Genomic DNA, 26,252 nt, shown 5'->3' on the forward strand with positions numbered 1-26,252 from the left:
AGGGCGAGGGGCGGGAGCGGGGACTGCCCCGGCCTGCCCCGGGCGCCGCGAGCCGAGCCCGCCGAGCGGCCGGAGGCGCCGCCGGGGCCCGGACAGAGCCCTTTATCGGCCCCCAGAGCCGTCCGGCCCGGCTCCTCCCGCCGCCTGGGGGCCGCCCGGCACGGAACGGAGCGGGCGGCGACCCCGGCGCCGCAGAGGCCTCCGCCATGGCCAGCGTCTCCTACCACATCTCCAGCCTGCTGGAGAAGATGACCTCCACCGACAAGGACTTCAGGTGCGGCACCCGGGACGGGCCCCGCGGGCGGCAGCCACCTGCGAACGGCGCCTCGGGGCCCTGGGAGGAGGGGGCTGCCCGGAGAGGGGTCCTGCCGCGCCGGGAGCGGCCGTGCCGGAGGCTCGCACCGGCGTTATTGGCAGGGTATCGAGCCGACTGTGTCCTGGCTGAGGGGGCATGGTGGAGAAGCCGACGGAGCTCCCCTCCCTTGCCTGGATTGGCGCTCGATTAAAGTGGAAGGGGGAATAAGTCTGGGCAGCTGGACTCCAAATTGTTATTTGTTTTGTGAATAAAGAACATCGTAGCAGAAATGCTTCTAGTTTCTTTTGATAATTTGTGAGATAGTCAGTGCATTAAAAGGGGTGAGTAGACCCCCATGTCCCTGGGTGATAGATGCTGCACATACTGTCTCTGCTCAGGCTGCTTGGAGAACTTTTTCTGTGTGATGGGAAAATGTGCCTTCCTAACAGAACTGAGATGCTTTTATTTCTTTGTTTATGTCAGCAGAAAAGTTGACATCTTTTTAGGGTTAGGCAGATGGCTCGATATGTAAGGCACTCTATCAAAAAGTAATTACAACTGACACGTATGAAAGATTTAATTCCTTAGCGTATTGTTCTCGCAGTATCAAACTGGAAGGTAATGTTTGGGCCAGATTTGTATTTTGAGGGGTTAGTAATAGCCTAAAACGAGGTTGATTTTTGTAGAAGCTGCTGATGTTCTCAGATGTTGAAATAGGTACTTTATAACGAAGTCAGTGATGGAGCAGTTGTACAGACAGTTTTGTTCAAAGAAAGTTAACGCTCCAAAGGAGATGTGCCCGACACCAGGCACGCCATGTCACAGAGGTGCTGCAGGGCCACTTCCTCCCAGCACATGGCCAAACACGACCTGTTCTAGGACCAAGTTCCTCTTGTTCCCCCTCACAGATGGATCTGCTGGTGAGATCCCAAGCTCCTGGGGCGGGATGGCAGCAGGCAGCCAGGCCGAAGCGGGATGTGTTGCCGCGGAAGGCTCTGTTCAGCCTGTGGCCATAATTGGTCATGCTGGTTCGACACACGCTGAACTGTGGAGTGCAGTGAAGAGCTCTCGCAGAATCAGAAATAGATTGCACGTTAACATCTCGGGGCGCATTACTGCTGTTTTCTCAGGCTGGATTTCAGGCTGGCTGGGGAACAGCACAGCAGTCCCCCGTTCCACATGTACCTCATTGCTGCTCAGGAATGGGCTTGCAGGTTGAGGCCTCAAATGATGACCTGTACATGAGAGCTCTTATGTGCTGAATGAGTGACATCAGAGCCTAATTTAAAAAGGAGCTGTCATTTTGCAACAAGAGAGAAGGACTTCCTGATTCCTGTCAGACATCCATTCTGTGCGGGGCTAACATTGGAAAGCAGCTAACACACAATAGCCACACTGAGATTTCTCAGAACCTCAGACTCCTACACCAGCACCTTCTGCACTTCCTGCTCCTGGGAAAATAGATACTTTCCAGAGTTTCTCAATATCCATTCTGATCCTGTTAGAAAACTGACTGTCAGTTTGGTCTTTGTTTTTCTTTCTAATCTGGAGTGATAGATACTCGATTAGTTTTGCTCACAGCAATCTAAATATAGCCTAGTGCACTTCTGAGGTGTAGTTTGCATGGAGTCATGACTTCTTTTTTCATTTTTGAAAGTGATAGGGCTTGTCCATATCTGGGGTCATACTATCAGTGCTAAGTTAGCCAGAAAGAACAGAACTAGGTGAATTCTTAGACCCCAGACTGCTTTTCCTAGGCCAGGTGAAAAACTGGTTAAAAAACCCATCATGATTTTTTTCTGGCATAGTTAACCATCTTCATTTAGTCACTGAGAAAAAATACACATGCTACGTGCCACTCTTAAGAGTTTTTGTTTACCTGACCCCTGTTAGGTAGTTATCTACTTGTAAGATAGTAGTAATTTTCCTTTTTCTTAGGACAGCATTGTAAGTTACTCTTTGGTAGTGTGTTTTCATACAAGTGCTAGTTGCCAAATTCTGCCCAGGTGATGAAAAGGTGATGCATTTGTGTCTGTACATCAGCCAATCCACCTTCTCCCTGTGTCCTTTCAGGTTTATGGCCACCAATGACCTGATGATGGAACTGCAGAAAGACTCAATAAAACTAGATGAAGACAGTGAGAAAAAAATTGTGAAAATGCTTTTGAAATTGCTGGAGGACAAAAATGGGGAAGTACAGAACCTTGCTGTCAAATGGTAAGAGCCTAGACAGTAACAGTCATGTTCCCTGGCAGTAATAAAGCCATCACAGACTGCAGAGAGTGTGAGAGCCGAGCCTGGCCCTTGACACCTCCCTCAAACCTCCTCTGCAAGGGACTTGCTTCTCTGTTGCAGGCACTGCACTTTCTCCCCTTGTAGACACTCACAAGGGGTGAGCACACAGATAACTTTGTAGCAGCAAGAGCTGATTTTGGATTTTGGAAGTACTTCAGTGTTCCTGTTATAAACCTTACCACATGGAAGGTAGAGCCCTAGGATTTTATTTCTTCAGGGAGAGGCACACTTCAAAATTTTGCTCATCAACCTCTTGACCTCTCTCAGGCTTTGAAATCCAGTGCTGCATTTCTCTGTGGATCTGTCTTTGACAGCAATGGTACTAAACATGTACAGCCCTTACAGGCTTTAATTTCAGGTCCAAATCCTTCTCTTCAAGGGAGTTTTCATTGAACTTTATAGTGCACTTGGATTTTTCCCTGCCTTGACTCTTGAGTGCAGCCGGTGCTGTTGCTTTGCCTGTGACCACTCCCATATTTTTTAATCCAAGTGAACAAAAGTAGCAGGTTCCTCTATTAGTGAATCCTCTGGTAAAGGGATCCTGCTGCTGACATGTTCTTTCCCATCTCTTTCCCCAGCATGGCTAAGTGGGCGTGTTCAGTCTAGAAATGCCATTGAATGGCTCAGTTCACCCCAGGGCTCCAGAAAGGTGGGCCATTTAAAGACAACTTTAGGTTCCTCTGTTTTTGCTTGCTGTGGATCCTATTCATAGTCCCTTCTTTTCAACCACATGCTGCTTCTATCCCTGCTCTTTCCCTGTTATCTTTGGCCCTTTCTTTTTGATTCCCACTGTACTGACTTCTTTTGGCCCTGCTCCTGTATCTGCCTGCTTTGGGTTGGTTTTTTCTGGGTTTTAAAGCAAAACAGTTAGGCACTGAGCAGAGGACCAACCTCTCAACTTCTTTTCCTGGTTATCTCTGGCTGTATTTGCAGTAAGTCCATACTCATTGCAATCTCTCATCCATCCAGAGTGCGATAATGAGGAGGTCTCAAAGTGGAACCAGGAATATTTCCTTTCCTTGCCTAGGGAGGTGCTTAGAGCAGAATGTCAGTCATTCCCAGATAGGTGGCCAGGATCTTTAAGAAGGAGCAGTGTGATGGTTTGAAGGACGAGGACAGTTGGATTAGGCCCTTCATCCTGACTGGCTTCTCCTCCCGCAGCCTGGGCCCGCTGGTTGGCAAAGTGAAGGAGTACCAGGTGGAGACCATCGTGGACACGCTCTGCACCAACATGCTGTCGGACAAGGAGCAGCTGCGAGATATCTCCAGCATCGGCCTCAAAACAGTTATTTCTGAGCTGCCACCAGCTGCCACAGGTACACTGTCTGTCCCCATTTGTCACTGAGGGACGGGCAGTCCCAGCCTTTGGCAAACGGGGGAAAGTGTAGAGTCCAGAGCCTAAAAGTTACCGATTCTTTACTCACCTGCTAGAGGACAATCTGTGAAATCAGGGGAGGGACAGTAGAGCTGAGGTACCAATGGGATGAAAGATAGAATTAAATGAAAACTTGAGCTGTATTTGGAACTACGTATCCCAAAAATGCATCGGCTTTTCAGGGGATACTTGAGACTCCCAGCAACAGGATATTCCTCTGCAGCCATCTCATGAATCTGTCCTGATTAGATCTCCCAGTGATGATTTCTTTTTTCAGTGTACAAGGGATTGAATGGTTCCTAGCAGCAAAAAGACTCCGTGTTAACTGACAGCAGGGAAAAATATCTCTCTTGCAGGTTCCACCATGACAGCAAATGTGTGCAAAAAGATCACAGCCCAGCTGACAGGAGCCATTGGCAAGCAGGAGGATGTGTCCGTGCAGTTGGAAGCTCTTGACATCCTGTCAGATATGCTGAGCAGGTACTAGAGGATTTCCTTCTGGCAGCTGTGCATAGAAGGGGGCTGCAGGGATGTGTCTGCTTTTGATTTCTTTATTTTCCTAATCCTATTACTGGGACTTAAAAACACAGGATTTGGTTGGCTGTTCCTAGGGAATATCTGAGTAGAGCAGGTCCCCAGCAGGGGTGAGAAATAACATGCCAAGCCTTTCTGTGCTTGGGAATGGCAGTGCCTCTGGTGATGGATCCCACAGAAGCTTAGCTCACACGAATGTGGAAGGGTGAGGGCAAAGCAGGGAGGTTTATTTTAGCCCTATGAGCCCATCACACATGCTTTTTTTTTTTTCCTGGCTGCCTCTTTCTCTTGTTGCATAAGTCAGAGTGACAGTGTCGTATGTCGTCTGCATGCAAGAAGTTATTAGCACGCCCCTGGGTCATCCAGAAGGACACAGTCAAAAACTCCTCCATGATGGAGGCAAATAACCTCTCCCTGTGTTTTACAGACCAAGTCAGTGTTCAGACCAAAATGACAAACCCACTTCTCCTCCTCCTTTTTTTTCTGAGCCTTTGACTTTCACCTAGTGCCTTGTTCTGTTCATTGCAGGTTGGGAGGAACGCTCTACTCATTCCATTCCTCCATCCTGACCTGCCTGCTGCCCCAGCTGACCAGCCCCAGGCTGGCAGTGCGTAAACGGGCCATCATTGCCTTGGGGCATCTGGTCTTGACCTGCAGCAGCAACATCTTCTCAGAGCTTACAGAGCATCTGCTGGCAGAGCTGAAGAGGAACGAGTCCACATCTACCACCAGGACATACATTCAGTGTGTGGCTGGCATCAGCAGGCAGGCTGGGCACCGCATAGGTAGGATGAGCAGCTTGAAATGATGCTGGGAACTGTACATGCATTTTAGAGCAGCTCCTCTTAGTGGTGAAAGAAGAGTGCTTATTGTTCTTATGTATTAGTGGTTTGTGCTTGTAATCCCCTCTGTGGCTCTGGTCTAGTTCTCTGATCTCCACTTGGAAAGGAGACACCAGAGTGTCTCTCTGGCTGCCCTTCGCTAGTGACTAAGGTCTTCCCCTCAAGATCTTGCAGCTCTTGCCTGGTTTGAATTAACACCTCCGTGAACCAGGTCAGTGGATTCACCCCCTTTTAAATGACAGAGAGGATGGCAACATCTTGTATTACTTGTCTAAAAGACCTGCCAGAGTTGAGATTAAGATCTAAGAGATCTCTAATCACAGCTCTTCCTGTGACTGAAATGCCCACAAGGGGCTGCAGACAGGGAGTGGGGATTGGCTGCTGAAAACCAGCACAGCTGGTTTTGGTGGGCTGCTGGCTCCTTGCCGTGAAGGTCTGGGGCACGAATGCTCTATCAGGCACAGGAAGGAAGTGGCAGCTGGCTGAGTTCTCAGCTGCCCAGGTGAGTGAAGGCTGGAATGGATTTTCACTGCTGTTTGCTTTGTCTTTCCCAGGAGAACACCTGGAGAAGATAATTCCTCTGATTGTTCAGTACTGTAACGTGGATGACGACGAGCTGCGAGAGTACTGTTTCCAGGCCTTTGAGTCCTTTGTGAGAAGGTGTGTGCCCTTGGGGAATGCCTCTGCACCATCCAGTGCATCTGTGTCCTCCTGGTGTAAATATCCATATGTTCAGTATCCTCAAAGGAGGGCCTTCCTGCAAGTATTCCTGTTGGGAAGACAGTTCACTTATGAAATCTCTTCTGCACATGCAGAGTTGGACTGGAATCATGAGCTGCTTTACCTCAGCATGTGAGGCTGTCCTTCTGTATTGGTTTTGCAGGAGTGGGAGTTTTCCTTGTCCTTGAAGGCAGTCGATTTATTTATTTGTCCTTATAAAAATTACTGCATTCTCCCCATAGGGGAATGTGGCCTTGCTTCATGCACAGCAGGAAGGACCATCTTTGGTTTAATTCTTACCATCAACATGGTCTGTAAAGCACTTTGTGATCCTTTTGAGATTAATAATATTATTTCGATATTTAAAACAGCTTAGTCTCCTATTAACTCTTAAAATTTTCATTTGTGATAGGTGCCCAAAGGAAATGGACCCTCACATCTCAAGTGTGATGGGACTGTGTTTGAAGTACATTACCTTTGACCCAAACTACAACTATGATAATGAGGAAGAGGAAGAGATGATGGAAACTGAAAATGGGGAGGATGAAGAGCAAGGTGCCTGCTTGTGAGGATGGCTGTGCTCAGCAGAACGGGGTTAACATTTCTCACCTTCCTGCTTTCTCCTCCTGGAGAGGGCAGCTCTGAGGATCAAGAGGTCCTTTAGCTAACATTTTCTCATAATGCTGCATCTTGTTTCCCCTTGTGTTGTTTCTAGAAAGCGATGACGAGTACAGTGACGATGACGACATCAGCTGGAAGGTCCGCAGGGCTGCGGCCAAGTGCCTGGAGGCCATTGTCAGCAGCAGGCACGACCTCCTGCAGGACTTCTACAGAACTCTCTCCCCAGCCTTGATAAGCAGGTTCAAAGAGAGGGAGGAGAATGTCAAAGCTGACATCTTCAATGCTTACATCTCCTTGCTGAAGCAAACACTGCCTACCCAGAGCTGGCTGCACTCTTCGGATGCCTCTGGCAAGGGTGACGTTCCCCTGACGATGCTTCAGAACCAGGTGTGTGAGCAGGTGGTGGCTAGGTTAAATCACAAAGCAATGAGAAGTAGGTACCTTGGGAATGTGGCTAGCTGAAGGAGCAGGCATCTAGAAGGCCCCAGATCCAGAGAGGGCTTGCTGTTTACTGTCTGTCTCCTGCCATCCCCGGGGGAAGAGTGCTGGCACAGCACAGGAGCATGGGAGTAGAGCCAGCACTGCTCCTCCACCAGCCCTGACAGGTGTACAGGCTGAGGCAGGGTGGCTTCTGGGTGAAGTGTCTGGCTGGTGCCTTACTACAGCTCTTGCTCAGGAAACTCATTGAATAAACTGTGGTAGAAATGTACCAGAGTGAGCCTCTGAGAGCAGCTGGGATGACTGAGGTGTCCCATTCTCATTTGCTTCTCCAAACTGCAGGTTCCCAACATCATCAAGGCCTTGCACAAGCAGCTCAAAGAAAAGAGCATCAAATCAAGACAGGGTTGTTTCAGCCTTCTGACAGAATTGGCCAGTGTTCTTCCTGGCTGCCTGGCAGATCATATACCTGCACTTATCCCTGGTAAGCTTGTCTGTGGTCTAGGGTGAAGCAGCAGGGCTGGCAAAATCCATTCTGAACACATGTGCTTCTTGCCTGTGTGTTCCAGTTTTATTCCTGTGAGTTATTCTGCTCAGCATTAGGACAAATACATGAAGTTCTGCTCTGTGCTGATCAGCTCCCATATTAATTCTGGCCTCTGCACTGAAAGCCAGGATAAAAACGTCAAGTTCATTTCCACAGTCCCGTGACAAGATGCTTTTGGGAGGGCCTATTCCAGCCTCCTCTGAAAGCAGCTGGAATTGTGCTGTTACCACACTGAGATCAGAAATACAAATGCCACTTCCTTTTGCAAAATGCAGTGGCATTTTAAAAAATTCTTTATATTGACTGATTCTTTAATTTGCACCACCGCATTTTTCTCTTAGTTCTGTGGCCAGTGGGCTTATGAAGCATCCCACTGCTGGAAGGCTCAGGTCCCACCTTTGCTTTTGGTGTGGTTATACAGTAAATATGAGAAAAGTCTCCTGTGATTGTCCTTGGTGGATCCATGAACCTCCTTCTTTGGGAAAAAAATGACATAATATTTTCTTCTGCACAGGTATTGTTTTCTCCTTGGCGGATAAATCCAGCTCCTCCAACATGCGGATCGACGCACTGTCCTTCCTCCACGTCCTTCTGTGCAACCACCAGCCAGAGGTATTTCACCCTCATGTCAAAGCCCTGCTGCCTTCTGTTGTGACCTGTATTGGAGACCCCTTTTATAAGATCACGTCAGAGGCTCTGCTGGTAACTCAGCAGCTTGTGAAAGTTATCAGGCCTTTGGACAAACCTTACACCTTTGATGCCAAGCCCTATGTGAAGGACCTTTTCCCTGGTACTCTGAAGCGGCTGAAGGCAGCTGACATCGACCAGGAGGTGAAGGAACGTGCCATCTCCTGCATGGGACAAATAATTTACAACTTGGGAGACCATTTAAGCACTGACCTCCAACCAACCTTGAAGATATTTCTGGAGAGGCTCAAAAATGAAATCACCAGACTGACAACAGTCAAAGCATTAACCTTAATTGCTAGTTCTCCACTTAAAATAGATTTGAGACCCATCCTAGGGGAAGGTCTCCCCATTCTAGCTTCCTTCTTGAGAAAGAATCAACGTGCCTTGAAACTGAGCACTCTGAATGCTCTGGACATCCTGGTGAAGAACTACAGTGACAGCCTCAAGCCTGCCATGATTGAGGCTGTCCTAACAGAGCTCCCCGTCTTAATTACCGAGAATGACATGCACGTGTCCCAGGTGACCATCATGTTCCTCACGACTTTGGCCAAGGTTTATCCATCCTGTATCTCCAAGATCAGTGGCTCTGTGCTTGCTGAAATCTTTCAGCTTGTCCACTCACCTTTGCTTCAAGGAGGGGCCCTGAATGCCATCATCGACTTCTTCCAGGCACTGGTGCTGACAAAGACGGCTGCCATGGGTTACCCGGAGCTGATGAAGCAGCTGACAGCACCCGTTTACTCCTCGGGCTCGGTCGGGGCCTCGCTGACCTTGCACAAGCAGGCGTATCACTCCATCGCAAAGTGTGTGGCAGCCCTGTCCTCAGCCTGCCCAAAGGAAGCCCCTGCGACAGTGAACCAGTTTGTCCAGGATGTGAAAAGTCCCAAGTCCAGCCCTGCTGTTCAAGTGCTGGCTTTCCTCTTCCTGGCAGAGGTGGGCCGTGCCACGAACCTCAGTGCTCAGAGGGAGCTCAGAACCGTCATCCTGGAAGCGTTCTCTTCCCCCAGCGAAGAGGTGAAATCCGCTGCCTCCTACGCGCTGGGGAATGTCAGCGTTGGGAACCTGAAGGAGTATCTGCCCTTCATGCTGAAGGAGATCGGAAGCCAGCCCAAGCGACAGTACCTGCTGCTGCACTCCCTGAAGGAAGTCATCAGCTGCTCCCCAGCTGACAGCCTCACACCTTACGTGGAGGATATCTGGGCTCTGCTCTTCAAGCACTGTGAGTGCACAGAGGAAGGGACACGCAACGTGGTGGCGGAGTGCCTGGGGAAGCTGACTTTGGTGAACCCAGCTGAGCTGCTGCCCCGGCTGAGGAAACAGCTGTCAGCAGGTAATGGGTAATGACCAGAGCGGGGAAATGCTGCCTTCTGATGGAAGTTCGTTTTGTAAACTGCTTGTGGGTACTACAGGGAGCAAAGCCAGTTGTGAGGAGAGCAGGTAATAAGGTGGATCTCTCTGCAAGGGAGATCAGAGGAGCACTGGTCCGCTCAAGAACAGGAAGGTGCAGGGAGCAGGGACTGCATAAGGACATTGTGCAGGAGCAGATTCAAACAGAGTTGATAAGAAGAATCCTCTACTTCCTTATCTCTGTAACACATGTGTAACAGGACCAAGGACAGGATATGTACTAGAGTTACAGCAGTGATTTTCTCTCTCGATTTTTCACTGTTCTTCTTCCCCTCTTCGTTGCAGGCTCCCCACATGCCCGGAGCACCGTGGTTACTGCCATCAAGTTCACGATTACAGACCAGCCTCAGCCCATCGATGCTCTCCTGAAAGGCTGCATAGGTAGGCTGGTTTGGACAGGGGTGTGAGCTGGGGCCAAGAGAGGTTGGGTGTTGTTAGCAGCTCAAGGATTTTTCTTTCCTGTGTGAACCTCTTCTAGTCAGGTTAGTTTTTATCAGTGTTTCTCAGCTTTTGGGATTAAACAGCAACCCTGTACTGTGAGTCCTTGCTAAATGCACTGATGCGTTGCTCTTGGGCATTATCCATTGTTTTTTAGAGTGCTTAAGCTCCTTCTGCATGTAAACTCAGAATTCCAGCACCCCACAAAAAGGATCTTCAGAAGTATAACCTACATGAGGATTGTTTGATGTCCAGGGAGCCCACACATGGATCTGCTGTCTAAAACTGGCCCTTCTGTTTCAGAGAAGTTTGATCAGACGGGATCTAAGCAAGAAAAATCCCCCACAACTTCCTTGAATAATAAAGCTGCTGATTTGACTTTAGGGTGAGGTAGCTAGAGTCACATAATTTGTTTTTATGCTCAAATGCAGGGTAGTCATGTTTCTTTACTGTATCTCAAATGGAGGGAGAGAAAGCATCTCAAATGGCTCTGACAGACTGTGCTACTAGTTATTTTACCATAAATGCTCTCATAACTAGCCTCCTTGAAATACATCCCAATGTACTTTAAAATACTGCAAAAATGTTGCAGCCTGTTGGCTGCAGGACTGGCTGATGTGTCCCACAGGTGACTTCTTACGAACTCTGCAAGATCCAGACCTGAACGTTCGCCGTGTGGCTTTAGCCCTGTTTAATTCTGCTGCTCACAACAAGCCTTCTTTGATCCGGGATTTACTGAGCACAGTCCTGCCCAGCCTGTACAATGAAACCAAAGTGCGAAGGGAGCTCATCCGGGAGGTAACTGGGCTCGGCTGGGTGCCACACGGTGATTCTCAGCGGCCTGCGAAGCCCCGAGGGAGCTGCTGCTCTGTCTGCTCTTTGGTGACAGCTGTACCGTTTGTCTTGGTTCAGGTAGAGATGGGGCCATTCAAGCACACAGTGGACGATGGCCTTGATGTGAGGAAAGCTGCTTTTGAGTGCATGTACACCCTGCTGGAAAGCTGCCTGGACCGGCTGGACATCTATGACTACCTGAACCACGTGGAGGATGGGCTGAAAGATCACTATGACATTCAGGTAGGTGCTGTGCCCTGACTGATGTCATTTTCTGCGAGGGGCCTGGGCTTCAATTGGGCTCTGTATCCCCAGAGCCCTGTGGTGCAGTGTCCCCAGGGCTGTCGGCCCTTTGCAGACACCTGCGGCACTGCACACACCTGAGCCAGCTGCAGGTTCAGCCCCCTGGCTGCCAGGGGTGCACTTCCAGCTCAGCAGAGCTCCTCACACCAGTGCAGAGGAACTCGGCCAGGGGTGCACTCCCCTGGCTGCCCGGGGTGCACTTCCAGCTCAGCAGAGCTCCTCACACCAGTGCAGAGAACTCAGCACGGTGCGGGTACAGCCCAGCCTGCCAGCAGAGCTGGGTGCCCCAGAGCACCACCAGGTTTCCCTCCCCTCCTGCCCAGATGCTGACGTTCATCATGCTGGCGCGGCTCTCGGTGCTCTGCCCCAACGCTGTGCTGCAGCGGCTCGAGCGGCTGATCGAGCCCCTCCGGGCAACCTGCTCCACAAAGGTAAGAGCAGGATCGTGCAAGGGCCCGCGTGGGTCCTGCCCGAAGCTGCCTCTGCTCCTGGCCTTCTCCCTCAGTGCTGCTGAGCCACCCACTTCCCTCACTTCCCCAGCTGGAAAGTTCTGTGCTGGCTTTTGCTGCTGTGCTGGTTCTGTGGCTGTATGGGCTTTTCTAAATGCCAGCTGAGAACGGGGCGTTGGATTTGCAGGTGAAAGCCGGTTCGGTGAAGCAGGAGTTTGAGAAGCAGGATGAGCTGAAGCGCTCAGCCATGCGGGCAGTGGCTGCTCTCCTGACCATCCCCGAGGTGGAGAAAAGCCCAGCAATGGCCGAGTTTTCATCCCAGATCAGATCCAGTCCTGAAATGGCATCACTTTTTGAGAGCATTCAGAAAGATTCTGCTTCCCTCCCCACCTCGGAGTCAATGGACATGAGCTAAGATGTTTTTCCCCACCACCCTCCTGCCCCTGGGATGCTGGGTGGGGAAGAAAAAATGCCATTGAGCTGCTCTCCTGCCACAGCCAAGTCCAAGTCCCTGGGCAGCCACAGGAGAAACTGGGGATGGTGTGTTAAATGTGACAGCTGGACATGACTGGCTTGATCCAGCTGCATTCCTATCAGACACTTCAGAGATTTGGAACAAGATCTGAGATCAGGGAATACAGCCTCATGTAGGGGAGGGGCTGGAAGATGAATATTCACGTTTTTTTAGGAAGTTTTAAGGGGTGCACAAAGCAATTGCAGTTGTGGTTCCATGAACAGTGGAAATTACTTCCTCAAATACTCCTTACTGCAGTACAAAGGTTTTTTAATCACTGCACATGCACTTTCTACCTTAAATTGCCCAAGAATGTACTTATAGTGTTTAACTAAAAAACATGGCTAAAAACTGGAAGCCATGTCTTTATTAATGAGTTCATCCCACAGGCCTTTTGGGAAGGGAGACTTGCACCTGCCGAGCTGCTGAGGCTGCACAGGGCAGGAAGGTTACCTGACACCCCCACCCTCCTCCTGGGGCTTCAGTTTGGCATTTGGGCAATACAAAGCTTGGTTGCTTAGCTTTCATATTTATGGTTTTGAATGCAAAATACCTCAACCGTCTTCCCTGAAGGATTAGTGACTGTTTCAGTGACAAGTCCTGCTTAAAGCTTTGCTTTGCACTAACACTGGCTTCTCTCTCCCCTTGGAGCACCTTGGTGTTGGTGTCACGAGCCACAAGGGTCTGCTGGTCCTGGTCACACATGAGCAGCAGGCATCTGCAGGAGCGCCAGTGCTCAGTGTCACAGTCACGGGGCTGAGGTGGCAGGCAGGAGCCAGGGGTGCAAGCACACAGCCCATAGCGGGTGCTGTGCTCAAATCCTGCTTTGTGCAAGAGGAAATGCCTTAAGAGACAAAGGTTCTAACAGCCAACTAGAAGATGAGGCCATCATGACACATTGCTCTAGCTCTGTGCTTTCTTTTCTCTTCTGACAGAGTGGTTGATGTGAATAGTATTTATAGTGCTGTGTGAAAGGACATCTGTTGTCTGGGTGGTATAGAAAATAAAATAACACTTGTGAAGCTGCCTACCCCGAGTTCCCTGACCATCACTACAACACTGCTCCTTGACGGCCCCTGACAGCAGGGCCCTGGAGCCAAACACAGGCTGCTGCCCCTCCTCTGCCCATGAAAAACAGCACCCGAGTTGGACTGAGGCTTTATTAAATACACCTGTGCTGCAGAGGCTGCTACTCGTTCTCCTCGCTCCGCAGTCTGGCGTTGGGGTTGGTGATCTTGATGGCGAGCTGTGCAGCTCTCTCCACGATCACCTTCCTGTTCTTCGAGGACACGTTGTGGGCAATCTCTGCACAGTACGACCTGTTGGGAGACAGACAGCGCTGGGCTTGGCTCCAGCAGCACCCAGAGCTGAGGCAAAGCCCACTGGAGCCACGCCACCCCGGGAGTGCATTGGAGCTGTCCAGCCAGCAGTACTCGGACACAGCCGAGCTGAGGGGCACCACTGCATGGGCACTGAACCGTGGCTCCCACCCCTCACTGCCTGGCCTGAGGCAGGAGCTCCCCTCCAGAAGAGCTCAGCTTCTCCTGTGCATGACTCAGTCCAAGGTACTCGTTAATTATCGTTCTTACTACTTTGTAGCGAGAACAAGCACTGGAGCAGACTTGTGCCCAGGTCTGACCCAGAGCCCCAGCTCTGACTGTGGTTATCAGTGATGTGGCACAGCCTGGCTCGCCACCGTAGTGCATTTTTGCCAAGGGGATGAGATTGCCAGCCCCAAGGCCGCTCTGTGCCCCCACCCTCCAGCGGCACTGAGGGAACTGTGATGGCAGCTGTGCTCTCAAAGGCAATGATTTTCCTCGTTTCACCCCGACCACGCCACCTCTCCCAGGTGGGAGTACAGGCCCCACACACTCACTTGTTGCTCATCATCAGCACTTCCAGCTCTTTCACATTGTGGACCAGGAACTTTCTGAAGCCCGTGGGCAGCATGTGTTTTGTCTTCTTATTGCTGCCATAGCCGATGTTGGGCATCAGGATCTGTCCCTTGAAGCGCCGGCGCACTCTGTTGTCGATGCCTCTGGGTTTGCGCCAGTTGCGCTGCACAAATGCAGGGAACAGTTACAAAACGCGACCGCCCTGAGCACAGCTGGCCTGAGGGCCGCCTGCACCGGCCTCCGCACTCCCTGCCCAGCTGCTGCAGCTTGGCACCCTGCTGCTGGGCTTTCCTTCACCACCTACACCAAAGGCACCCCAAAAGTTCCTGTCCTTGGAAAGCTGCAGCAACGCCTCACCTTGATCTTGACATAGCGGTCAGACTGGTGCCGGATGAACTTCTTGGTTCTCTTCTTGACGATCTTGGGCTTCACGAGAGGCCTGAGGGCAGGCATGGTGGCTGCGGGACAGAGCGGGGTGAGCGAGGGGCGTGCCCGAGGCGCGGTGCAGCTCCCCGGGCCACGCGTGTCGCAGACTGCCTTCCCCCAAGGGCCACGGCGGGCCGGTGAGGGAATGGGTCTTCATCTGCTGGGGCTCTTCCTCCCGCCTCCGAAGCTGGCAGAGCACTGGGAGCTCTCCAGATGCGATCCTGGGAGGTGCCGCGGTGCCATCCCCGCGGCCCTGCGATGCTCCTGCCCGGAGCCCGGCGCCGCACGCCGTGGGCATCAACAGCGACCGAGACCCCCGGCTCCGCCCGCCCGCGCTCCAGAGGCCCCGGCCCGGCTCGTGACCGAGCACCGCCCGGGAAGGGGCACGGGTGAGGCCGCAGCGCCGCCCACCGGGGTCGCCCCGGCAGGCAGAGGGCCAGTGCCGGCCCGCGGGGGCCGCTTTCCGCGCGCCGGGGAAGAGATGCGGCGGAGGAGAAGGGAAAGGGAGGAAACGGGTCCGTGCCAGAAGCGCCGGGGCCCGGATGGGCCCGGATGGCGCGGCCGGGACTCACCGGGGCCGATGGCGCGTCCACCGCGGGCCGGGCGAGAGAGGGAGGGGCCCTGCGCGCAAGCGCTTGTGGGACACGGGGCGGTCCTGGCAGGGGCGTGTGGCGCTGCGGCCGCCGCGCAGGGCGCCGGGAACCGGGCACCGGGCACCGGCGGGGCGGGCGGAGGCCAGGCCGCCGCCGCGGCGAGGTGGCACCGGGCAGGGAGCTTCAGTCCGGCGGGGGCGCCCAGACCGGTGCTTCCCGCCCGCCGCCACGAGCCTGCTACGGGGCTGACAGGACCTGTCTGCGTCACGGGCAGGCTGTGCCCGGCGGCTGCTTCCGCCAGTCCCGCTCAGGCGGCACCGGCCCCGGGCAGCGCGGCACCGGCCGCGGACCGAGAGCGGCCCGGCTCCGGGGGGCCGGAACGCGCCTCGCCCTCTCCTGCCGGAGCCACACGGGCCGGCCCTGGACGAGACTGGGAAGGCGCCGATACCTCCGGCGGCAGCGGGGAAGAGCCACGGCCAAGCAGTGGGCAGGGAGCGAGGTCTGCTCTGCCCCGCTCTGCTCCCTGCACAGGCTCTCCCGCTCAGCCCGGGTCCAGCACCGAGCTCCGATCCCGAGCGCTCCGGCCCCGGGGGAGGTAACGGTGGGCACTGGATGGCTGTGCCCAGCGGGACCCCAGCCCGCGAGGCAGCTGTGGGCACGGAGCTGCACTGCAAGAAGAGACAGGCACTACAAAACAGGGACACGTTTATTAAAAAATAGCAGTGACTCCAGCCATGACATCACACAAATATTTACACCCAGAACCATGAGGGTACCCGAGGGGAGGTGGTGGTGCCAGGTCACCCCCAGCTCAGCTCAGTCGATGCTCAGCCTCTCCCGGTTTTCCCACAGCCATGTGTGGTACACGTTCAACTTGTGGTCCTGTGGCTGCACCTGAGACACAGGGAAAATGTCAAATATTTACTGCAACACCTTAGGATATCTCATCGCTCCAACATCGTGAGCGCTGGTTTCTCTGGTGCCGGGGGTCAGTGGGCACAAGCGAGATGTTGAGGGCCCCAAAGGCACCACCCACCTCCTTCCATTCATTAACACAGAAGATTCTGTAGGAGTCGTTGCCGTACTTGCCGATGCCGTGCAGCTCGATCGGGTACCGCCACGCCTTGCTCAGGTACTCACCTGCGAGGCAGGGCAGAGCACTCAGCACCTGCACACAGACCCTGCCCTCATTGCCTGCACACAGGGGCAGGACCCTGTGCCATTGTTAATGGCTTCATTTTAAATGAAAACCCTAAGTTTTAGGTGTTTCCATGTGCATGCAGACCACGAATCCCCACAGGTTAATCTTTAACTCCTTTTCAACAAACCACCGTGGGAGTTTTAATCATAATCTCTCTCATCAGAACACAATTCTCCTCTGCAGGTTCTGAGTACAGAATCAGAAAAATCCCAGCTGGAAGGCCTTCTGCAGGTCAGCAGAGCAGCCCTGAGCACAGCCCCCCTGTAACAGTGCTCACACACAGCAGCAGTGCTGTGGCTGCCTGGGTGCTTCTACTCCAACAAGGTTCTGGTCTCCTGCAGAACACCCTGTGGCTGGCATCTCCTTCCCAGCTCAGACTGGGATCAGCAGCTCTGCCTGTGTGACACCAATAGATCCCAAACGCTGCACAAAATAGCCACCAACCCACCCAACAGAGGAGAGGCCACAGAGCAGCGTTTGCATCAAAGCTGTTTGCCTTTTGCCAGCCAAACCAAGATTGTTCCAGGTGTCAGGAAAACCCACCTGAGAACCTGATGATGGTTTTGGCTCTGAGTTCGTAGAGCCCAAGAGGTTTGAGCAGCTCTGACATTTCTTTCCAGTCTGCAGCCCTGGCTACCTCAGGAGAAGGATACTTCTTCAGGAACTCCCAGAGCACTGGAATGGCCATTTTCCCTGGTGAAAGAACCCTGTAAGCAGGAGGCTGGGATGGAGTTCTCCTTCTGCCCTATCCATACTTTCTCAAGTGAACTTTTCCAAGGTAAGGGACCAACTAAGGATTATTATTTCACTGTGACACGTTAAAATAAATCAATTCTTTCATTAATAACATTAAAACTGGCAGCTGTTTCAGCCCTGTAACACCTCCAAACATTTACACACCTACTCCTGCTTCTCTACTTACCTGAAGTTTTGTTGAGAAATATGGTGGCAATGAGAAGCTTCCATGGATCATGGAAGAGTGTTTCCTGGATAAGATTGAAAGGAGAACGTGGAGGAGTCCATTTTCTGAGGGCCTTTCTTCTGGGTGGGCTGGGGGCTGTACAGGGGCAACACAGGAACATTTATTAGGTAGGAAAGGATGGCTTTACCTATTTAATGAAAAAAAAAATAAAATGAAGACCTCTGAGGCATTTTTGTGGAGGCACTGTGCATAGATGGAGCCACAGCAGCTCCCACACAGCCTTTACAGGGCTGCAGGGGACTGTGTCCCATTTGGCACAGCTGCAGCCAGTGTCAAGCTGCAAGGGATTTTCCACATCATCACTTGATCCTGAGCCATCCTATCTCTTTCCCATAAAAAATGTATTTCCCTAAATACAATACCTTCTTTGCTGTATTTACTGGAAAAATACGGACTCGTTTTCCTTCTCTCCACTTGTGTTCGTGGGACAGACTCTTCTGTAAAGAAATAAACTCCAGCATTAAGAAAAAGCACCAAGTGTTTTACTGTCACGTTTCACACACCACTTCCGCTTTATGCGGTGATGGAAACAGAAGGAATTCTTCTCATGTACAGAACACAAGCGTACCTTACACCTCCTCGGATTATTGCCTGACACTGTACAGCTAAAGAGCTTGGCACAGTGAGTGTCAGTTTTGAGTAAGTCTGCATTAATTTAAATGCTGTTGGATAAAAATGAGATCTGGATGTTGGAGCAGCTTGACCTGAAGCAGAACACGTGGCCTCAAGAGCCAAGAGAGGCCTGGGCAGAAGGTGAGGCTGGCATCACCTCCTGCTCTGGCACGCACGCACCTGGTGACGTTCTGTCTGCGGCGGAGCTTGTCCCGTCCCACGGCTCGGCATCCACCTCGGGGTCACAGGTAACATCCTGCTTACCCAGATCCCCCGGACCTGGCACCTTCCCTGTCTCCACTGCAGAGGATTTCTCCTCAGACCTCGCAGCAGGTGTGCCGCTGGAGCACGGCCCCTCCTTTGGCAGGTGAGCCAGCTGCCTCTGTGAGCCAGCCACTGACCTCAGCCGTGCCCTGGGCATTGCTGACAGAGCTTTCCCTGCACCCACAGGGTCAGCACCTGCTTCACCCGCTCCCTGGCTGTCAGCTCCACGTGCCTCTGTCTGACCACAGACCCTCTTGTTCTGAACACACTTGGTCTCCCGTGTGTTAGAGATTCTTCTCTGCCTCTTGCTCTTGGGGTCACCTTGGTTCCTCCTTTCTGAGGCCTTCTCACATTTCCTAGTTTGGACAGTTTTATCATCTGCCCTCTTTCTTTTGGTTTTCAAACTCTCCTCTGGGTCTGTGCCTTCCACAGTGGATATAGCATCTTCCAGGTGTCCATTCCCAGTCTGGATGTTCTGAATTCCAACCTCAGCACCTTTCTGTGCATGGAGCTCCTGCACTTTGCTCTGACAATCCTTCTTTTCCAGGTCAGTCCTCGCAGCTCCCGTGCCATATCCCCTCAATCCTGAGCGTGTGCTCCCTCGAGGAGCTGCAAAATCAAAATCTGCTGCTTTCAGTGTTGTCTCCCCAGTTTTCTGTAAATACTCCACAAGTGCTCGTTTTGACCTCAGCTTCTTCCCTTCAGGGCTGTGGTAGGAAAATAAAGTAAATTAGCAATGACTTTCTCATTTTCCCACTCTTCGCTTAAAAATCTTCAATAACACATAAAAACAACCCCAAACGAAGGACAAAAACAGTTTTGAGGGCGACGTCTGGGCAGATTTCTATGGTCCTGCCACGAAAGGCCACACAGAGCTCACTGACAGCCGCAGCCTCACCTTATGAAGTACACGTCGATCCTCCCGGCCGTCCGGCCCGCCCGCCTGCGGCTGCTCACCCGCTGCCACTTGCGGGGGACGGCGCTGGGCCCCGCCGGGTCGCGGTCCCTGCAGCCGGGGCTGGGGCTGGGGCTGGGGCCGGGCCGTTCCGCCGTCGCCGTCGCGCCTCGACTGCCGCCCCCGGGGCTGCAGGGGAAGAAGAGCCCGGTAAGGTCCTGCTGCCGGCGGAGCTCCGGGGACGGCGGGGCACGGACCCCCACACGAGCCGGGCCCGCGCCCCGGGCCCGCGCCCCGGACCCGCTCCGCCCTCACCCGCCCGCCGCTGCCGGCGCCGCCATCTCCCGCGCGCCGCTCGCGAGGGGCCACGGCACCGCCCCCGCGCGAGCGCCCCCTGCGGCGCTGGCAGCGCCCCCTGGCGTGGCGGCGGACCCGCGGGCCGCGGGCGCAGGCGCGTTGCCCGTGGCAGCGGCGGGGCCGGGGGAGCGACGCCCGGCGCGGAGCGGGCCCGGCGCGGAGCGGGCCCAGCCGTGAGGAGCGGCGCTGAGCGGCGCTGAGCGGCGCTGAGCCGTGCCGCGCCGTGCCGGGCCGTGCGGGGTCCGAGGGATGCGGGCCGCGCTCACCTGGCGCGACAGGGCCGAGCAGTGGTGAGCGGCCCCCGGCGTGCCGGCCCGGCGCGCTCCGAGCGGCTGCGAGGGGCTGCGGCGGGTCCCAGCGCGGGGTCGGTCCCGGCCGCTGCCGCTGCCGCTGCTCGGGGGTCTGCGGGCCGTGGCAGCCACGCTCCCTGTGCCGCCGCCAGTGCTGGCCCTGCGGCACAGCTGAGCTGTTCCTGTCTCTGACACGCGGTTCTTGGTTTGTTTGTTTCCCTCAGCATTTACGACCTCGCGTTCAAGCCGGATGGGACCCAGCTGATAATTGCTGCTGGCAACAGGCTGCTGGTAGGTAAACCTTCCTGTCCTCTCTCCTTCTCAGCTGTATGAACGTGATTTCTTTAACTTATGAATATAACCTATCTGAAATCCCCTTATCTCTGTCAGTGCAGCCTCACAGCAACATACATATTAATGCAGGCCAATTCTAAAGTGTTTTTTTAAGTTTTAAAATATTTCTTACCAAGTTTTAAGCTCCATTTCCAAAAGTAATGAGATTTAAGTTATCTGTGTCGTCTCATCCTCTTGTGCTGTGCCTGGGGTTTGAGATCCGTGAGCCCACCCCTAGTCCTGGCACAGCGTGCAGGGGCTGTGCTGTGCAAGTTTCCTTAAAATCTCTGTGACAAGGGAAGAGGCTCAAAGCCATGTCCTGGCATTGAGGACACGGTGTGGAGCATTCAGCTCAAGCTGTTTGTGGCTCCTTGGGGCTGCTGCAAGAGCAGCTCAGGACCAGCTGCTTACAGGTCCTGTGAAGCTTCCAGGTGGGGCAGGTGTAGGAGCTACAGGAAGGGGTGGATGGGATGGATGGATGGATGGATGGAGGGAGGGATGGATGGATGGATGGATGGATGGATGGATGGAGGGAGGGAGAGATGGATGGATGGATGGATGGATGGAGGGATGGATGGATGGATGGATGGATGGAGGGATGGATGGATGGATGGATGGATGGATGGAGGGATGGATGGAGGGATGGATGGTAGAGGTGGAGTTCAGCATTGCAGGACTACAGGTGTTATTTTCAGGGCTAACAGAATAATGTATTTAGTGATGCTCCTTTGCAGTAATTTATTATGCTTAAACATAAAATGCGTAGAAAGATGTTTTATCAGCAAGATGTAAAATATAAAAATAAAATATAAAAAGCCAATAAACTGTAAAACAAGCTGCCAAACAAGCTGTTGAAAAATGTCCTTTGTGCATGTTATTTTCTAGTACTGACTTCTTTCTTTCTAAGAATGTCATGTTACAGAAAGCTGTTTCTGTGCTAGAAAGTGTTTTGTCTGTTATGAAATATATCAAATCCAAAAAGCAGACACAAAAGGAAGTGCATAATCTGCTGGCCTTCAGTAATTTTATATCCCAGCCCTCACACTGGAGGTATCTTAGGCCAGGTTGCATGAGGCTTGGAGCAACCTGGTTTAGTGGAAGGTCTCACTGCCCCATGGCAAGAGCATAAACTGAGTGAACTTTAAAGTCCCTTCCCACCCAAATGTGGTTCTCTGCTTCAATGAAGGGGTTTTTTTGTGTAAGTTCTTTTGTTTGTATATTTGGATTGGTTTTTTGTCCCCATTTGAACAGGTGTATGATACTTCTGATGGAACCCTAATTCAGCCTTTGAAGGGACATAAAGACACTGTGTACTGCGTGGCCTATGCCAAAGATGGTAAATAGCACCTTGGGGCATTGCTAGCCTGTTTGTAAAGTGCATCTCTCCCATTTGTGATTGCCCACTGAAAGTGGAGAAATGGGCATTGTTTGGCTTGCAGCGTGGGGGTCCTGGGGGTTTGTTCTCTACCAAGTGCTGGGGTTTGTTGTCCAGTGGAGGGTGCGATCTGCTGTGCAGATCTACCTGCACAAGTACCTGTAAGGTCACCTGTGAACCCAAGAGCTGTGGTCCCACTGCTCCTCCTCTTTGACTTTAGTGTTAGGCTTGCCACTGGTGAAGTGTATATTCATGGGTAGTGTGAGGAGAAGGCTCACCTCAGAGATTCCTGTTTCTACTGCTCATCTGCCTCTGAGTTTTATTCCTGTAGTTCCTCTGTCCCAGAGCTTCCTGATCTCCTGATCCTTCGTATGTTACCTGCTCAGTGCACTCTGCTTCCATTTTTCTCATGGTCTACGACTCTCATTCAGTGGGACTCGCTCTGTGGGCACGGGGCCTTCCTGCAGCTGCTGCTGTTTGCGTGATGGGAGTTCCTGTGACGCTGTACCAGTTTCACTTGTCCCTGTTCCCATCAATCTCCAGCCTGGGGCTGGACAGCACTGAAGGACTGGTGACTAGCAAGGCCATGGAGATGTTGCAGTACAGCCACTGGAACTCCATGTGCCTGGGGAAGCACCAGCACTTCCAGGCACTCAGTGTCAGCCCCTTTATTACTTGAGCCTTGTCAAGTTCAAGAATTTCTTGCTCTCTCTTTGATTATTTGGAGTGAAAGTGATTCTTGTATGTGTGGGATTTAAATTATCTCTAATTCCTAGGCAAGCGTTTCGCATCTGGCTCTGCTGATAAAAGTGTGATAATTTGGACTTCAAAGTTAGAAGGAATTCTGAAGTACACGTAAGTGATGCCGTTCGGTTCTGTGCCTCAGAAGCTGATTTTGATTATGCACTGCTGCAATTAAAGAGCACGAGCTGTTGGATTTGGGAGAAGGTTCACTAAGGTCAGAGGAAAGGGGTGATAGGGGAGGGAGGAGGAAAAGAACAGCTGAAATATCTGAATGAGGCAGGAAAGCAATTAAAGGCATAAAAGAAGGTGGGGAATCCAGAGAAATCTGTGAATTCAGAGGGCTGACAGAGAACTAAGGAAATTCAGAATAGACCAGAATAAAATGAAACATAACATGACCAGTCTTCTATAATAAACCATAATTCTGGTTCAAAGATCAAATTAAAGATAGGTTTGGCACTTCTGGTATATTTCAATCATTTGGCTCTGTTTTCAGTCAGCCCTCTGAAGTAACAGCTTCATGTTCTCCTGACTGCACAGTTATCAGGAGTTAGCTGGTCATTGCACAGAGCCTGCACAAGCACACTTGGTTTAGGATTTGGATACAACCTTCAGTCATATTTCACAAACCAAAGTTGCTGTAATCTTGATGAAATACAGTGAATCCTGCTACTTGGAGACAGTTCTTACAAGGTTTATTACTGATTTACTTTACAGTAATAGCAGACTTACTTGATGTACTATAAACCAATCCAATTATTTTGGCATCTGCTAAGGCTTTCAGCTCACTTGCTGAAAGTCAGAAAAGGGACATTTAAGAATGATTTATTGAAATCTGATTGTAACTTCATTCTAGGCATAATGACTCTATCCAGTGCATTTCATACAATCCTCTCACTCATCAGTTGGCATCCTGCTCGTCTGGGGATTTTGGTATGTCTTCTCCCTTGAACTTTCCCGTTGAGACAGTGAATTCCATTACAGCTGGATAGCCAAGCTAACCACAGACAGGTACAGAGAGATGGGACACAGAGCTACCTAACATTCAGTGACATTGGATACTGATTTTAATCACTTAAACTCAGTGGCAAAGGACAGTGTAATGAGGGGTCACAGGATCAGATGTGCTGCTCTCTTACTGGAGTTTTTTGCAGAGACACCCTCTGTTATTTAGATGGATTTTTTCCCTATTTAATAATAAATAATATGTATTTAAATGTCCACTAGCAGTGGACATTTGATGCCTCTAAAATCCCAGCTGAGTTCTCTGGCAGTGTTAGCTTCCAGTCTGAACCCTGGCACATACTTCCTTGTCATTGGCTTTTTGTTTTCTTTCATCAAGGCTTGTGGTCTCCGGAACAGAAGTCAGTCTCTAAACATAAAACAAGCTGCAGGATTACTTGCTGTAGGTAAGTTTTAAGGGTTAGCTGTGGCATTTCAGTTAGTTTCAATACAAACCATTGCAGGTAAGATGGAACCTTTAAAAAAAAGGTCTTTCCCCTCATTCTTTTTCAGTAGCAAAGTGTTGGGTTATGCTTGGTCCTGTTTATAGCCAAATCCTTCTGAAGGCATCAGAGACAGATTCTGGTCTTGAGGAGGTGTCTTAGGTGTTCTGTCCGTTCATCTGTCTTGTGCAACAACAATAAAATGAAGTTAGAGGAAAAATACTTGCAGTGTTTGTTTGTAGTTCATTCGCTGTACTGTTGGTGTTTCCAGTTGAAGAAGGTATTACCTTTGTGGGGTAGCAATCCTTCCTGAAGCAAGGATTCATAACTGAAGTCATTCATCTGACTGAAGAAGAGACCAGAATAGACCCTAGGCCTCCCCTGTCCTACACCAGACAGTTCTGTCTGATCATATTCTAAATGTGGCTTTTAAAGCATTTTGGTCTGCTCCCAGACTGCCATCCCCAAAATGTATCTGACTTAGCACATGTTGCAAATATTGCAAGCTTTAATTTATTATTTTACTTCTGTGTATACGATAAAATGTCCTTGATGTAGAGCGTGCTGTTGCTATAAATGTGGATTTAGATGCATAAACAAACCATAGGATTACTAGCCACCTCCCAGAACTCCCTCTTAGAAATATACTTTTATCTGCCATTGCTGTGTGAGTGTGCTGTACACCATCCTGCCTTCCTGCTGCTTGTTTGTATTAGTTTACTCTTCAGTATGTATGTGTTTTCTCAGCTGGACAAATGATGGCCAGTACCTTGCTTTGGGGATGTTCAACGGCATTGTCAGCATAAGGAACAAAAATGGTGATGAGAAGGTGAAAATAGAGAGGCCAGGGGGCTCTTCCTCTCCAGTATGGTCAATTTGTTGGAACCCTTCCAGGTAAATAATTTCATCCTTCTTCTTTTCATGCTGAATAGGTAATTCTTGGCTTATTGATTGCAGGAAGGCTTGACTTTTATCCCTGATGGAGCAGATTAATTCCATGTGTGTTACCTTCTTTAAGTGATTATATATTGGGGTTTTGGCTTTGCTGCCAGTCTTCAACTGAATGGAGAACCTGGGAACTGAGTGGAGAACCTGGGAAGAAGTTTAGATTGGAGATGTGGGACTGTTTAGATTGGAAAAGCCCTTTGAGACATCAAATCCAATCATTCCCACAGCAGTGCCAAAGCCACCACTAACACCTGTCCCCAAGCGCCACATCCACACAGCTTTTAAATCCCTCCAGGGGACTCCACCCCTGCTGTGGGCAGCTGTGCCCGGGCTGGACAGCCCTTTCAGGGAAGAAATTCTCCCAATACCCAGCCTAAACCTTCCCTGGCAAAGCTTGGAGCCATTTCCTCTTGTTGTGTCCCTGTTCCCTGAGAGCAGAGCCTGACCCCCCTCAAGCTTTGAGTTATTCCTGTAGAGGATACCGGTTTTGATTTTGTGTTCCCAAGCTGTTTTTCAGAGGTTAAAATGACAAACTGCTGTCCTTTCAGTTTGTGACTTTTAAAGAGTTACATGAAGTGAATTCTGCTACTCTGCTACTTGGTTCTGTTGCTCTAAGAGATTTGTTAATTAAATTGCTGTAGAATTACTTTTTTTTTTTTTCCCCAGAGATGAACGCAATGACATTTTAGCTGTGGCAGACTGGGGTCAGAAGCTTTCCTTTTACCACCTGAGTGGCAAGCAGGTATGTCTTAGAGAGTTTATTCAAGAGTCACAGGGTATTTCTGGTTCTGTTTTGTGTCCCACAGTCAAAATATTTGTAGACAAGTACTTTATTAATTACATTAAATGTCTTCTGTTTTCCCAGCCTTTTATGAGTCTACTTTTTGTTTCAACAACCATTACTCCTTCAGGTCTTACTTCTCACATAGCAGCTCAGCTGCTGTCTTACAGTTCTTCCATTAAAGCCATGAGAACTCTGCTGACTTGTGTAACATGGTTCACTGGTTTGTAGAGAACATCTTTGTTGGTTTTTTCAGCTGGCTAAAGGGGTTTTGTGAGTTGTTGTGTTCTGAGCAGAATGGTTTGGGACTGGAGGGATTCCTGGATGTATTTGAGAACTGTCTTTGGGAATCTTAAAATAGCCAGTGGTTCTGGGTATTGAAGGGCCATGCATGGAGGAGATGAATGCTGTCAGTGATGGCACTTGTTTTCAGGAAAGATGAAATGATCCTTCTGTTAATTTTTTATTGGTTTTTTTTGGTTTATTTTCCCTTGTAGATTGGGAAGGACAGAGTGCTCAATTTTGACCCATGCTGCATCAGCTACTTTACTAAAGGAGAGTATCTCTTGCTGGGAGGTTCAGACAGACAGGTTTCTCTCTTCACAAGGGACGGGGTACTGCTGGGCACTGTGGGAGAGCAGAGCAGCTGGGTGTGGACCTGCAAAGTTAAACCAGACTCCAACTATGTGGTGAGTAGGGATGTTTTTCTAACAATTTCTCAGGGAATTGGTTACTTAAAGTAAGATCATACATTTTCAGCTTAGTTGCTTGGACATTCCTACCGAGGCAGTAGAACCTCAGCAGTGTTT

At 51.0% G+C, this 26,252-nt stretch overlaps 4 protein-coding genes and 1 non-coding gene across 7 annotated transcripts in view; 2 read left to right on the forward strand and 3 right to left on the reverse strand.

The window, feature by feature from the left end:
• Positions 1-32: 32 nt before the first annotated feature.
• Positions 33-12,928, forward strand: LOC137480901 (cullin-associated NEDD8-dissociated protein 1-like). The gene is made up of 15 exons (XM_068202370.1): positions 33-274; positions 2,369-2,512; positions 3,752-3,906; positions 4,322-4,445; positions 5,028-5,284; positions 5,896-6,001; positions 6,474-6,616; positions 6,777-7,069; positions 7,463-7,604; positions 8,182-9,687; positions 10,050-10,145; positions 10,831-11,000; positions 11,115-11,279; positions 11,663-11,770; positions 11,976-12,928. Exons 1-15 carry the CDS (start codon positions 207-209, stop codon positions 12,201-12,203), a joined length of 3,705 nt encoding a protein of 1,234 aa, XP_068058471.1. The 5' UTR covers positions 33-206; the 3' UTR covers positions 12,204-12,928.
• Positions 12,929-13,448: 520 nt separating this feature from the next.
• On the reverse strand, positions 13,449-15,511 carry RPL32 (ribosomal protein L32). Its single transcript, XM_068202372.1, has 4 exons — positions 15,196-15,511; positions 14,555-14,655; positions 14,179-14,360; positions 13,449-13,621 (listed from the first exon to the last, which is right to left on the reverse strand). Exons 2-4 carry the CDS (start codon positions 14,648-14,650, stop codon positions 13,492-13,494), a joined length of 408 nt encoding a protein of 135 aa, XP_068058473.1. The 5' UTR covers positions 14,651-14,655; positions 15,196-15,511; the 3' UTR covers positions 13,449-13,491.
• Positions 14,719-14,854, reverse strand: LOC137480933 (small nucleolar RNA SNORA7). Its single transcript, XR_011003186.1, has one exon. It is a non-coding gene; the product is annotated as a small nucleolar RNA SNORA7 (small nucleolar RNA).
• Positions 15,512-15,908: 397 nt separating the features above from the next.
• Positions 15,909-19,481, reverse strand: MBD4 (methyl-CpG binding domain 4, DNA glycosylase; the record flags this gene model as incomplete). Its single annotated transcript, XM_068201406.1, has 8 exons — positions 15,909-16,110; positions 16,253-16,356; positions 16,961-17,110; positions 17,340-17,474; positions 17,762-17,851; positions 17,996-18,141; positions 18,413-18,982; positions 19,174-19,481. Coding segments are annotated over 8 exons (1,581 nt in total), but the record flags the coding sequence as incomplete, so codon positions are not given.
• Positions 19,482-19,683: 202 nt separating this feature from the next.
• Positions 19,684-26,252, forward strand: part of IFT122 (intraflagellar transport 122) — a 30,791-nt gene continuing 24,222 nt past the window's right edge. For all 3 annotated transcript variants that reach the window (XM_068202379.1, XM_068202380.1, XM_068202381.1), the window contains exons 1-9: positions 19,684-19,817; positions 20,042-20,108; positions 21,402-21,486; positions 22,302-22,380; positions 23,126-23,202; positions 23,612-23,678; positions 24,462-24,608; positions 25,329-25,404; positions 25,941-26,132. In XM_068202379.1, the coding sequence (XP_068058480.1) occupies positions 19,777-19,817; positions 20,042-20,108; positions 21,402-21,486; positions 22,302-22,380; positions 23,126-23,202; positions 23,612-23,678; positions 24,462-24,608; positions 25,329-25,404; positions 25,941-26,132 (831 nt within the window). In that variant the 5' untranslated portion in view covers positions 19,684-19,776. The remainder of the gene's footprint in view (positions 19,818-20,041; positions 20,109-21,401; positions 21,487-22,301; positions 22,381-23,125; positions 23,203-23,611; positions 23,679-24,461; positions 24,609-25,328; positions 25,405-25,940; positions 26,133-26,252) is intronic.

The sequence above is a fragment of the Anomalospiza imberbis genome, chromosome 11 (assembly GCF_031753505.1).
Source record: "Anomalospiza imberbis isolate Cuckoo-Finch-1a 21T00152 chromosome 11, ASM3175350v1, whole genome shotgun sequence".
Taxonomy (NCBI): Eukaryota; Metazoa; Chordata; class Aves; order Passeriformes; family Viduidae; genus Anomalospiza; species Anomalospiza imberbis.

Coding starts and splice junctions, on each gene's coding strand:
- LOC137480901 (XM_068202370.1), top strand. CDS start 207: ATGGCCAGCGTCTCCTACCACATCTCCAGCCTGCTGGAGAAGATGACC. Junction 6,617..6,776: donor TGGGGAGGATGAAGAGCAAG/GTGCCTGCTTGT, acceptor TGTTGTTTCTAG/AAAGCGATGACGAGTACAGT. Junction 11,001..11,114: donor GAAGGGAGCTCATCCGGGAG/GTAACTGGGCTC, acceptor GTCTTGGTTCAG/GTAGAGATGGGGCCATTCAA.
- RPL32 (XM_068202372.1), bottom strand. CDS start 14,650: ATGCCTGCCCTCAGGCCTCTCGTGAAGCCCAAGATCGTCAAGAAGAGA. Junction 14,361..14,554: donor ACCGCTATGTCAAGATCAAG/GTGAGGCGTTGC, acceptor GCATTTGTGCAG/CGCAACTGGCGCAAACCCAG. Junction 13,622..14,178: donor GTGCTGATGATGAGCAACAA/GTGAGTGTGTGG, acceptor GTCTCCCAACAG/GTCGTACTGTGCAGAGATTG.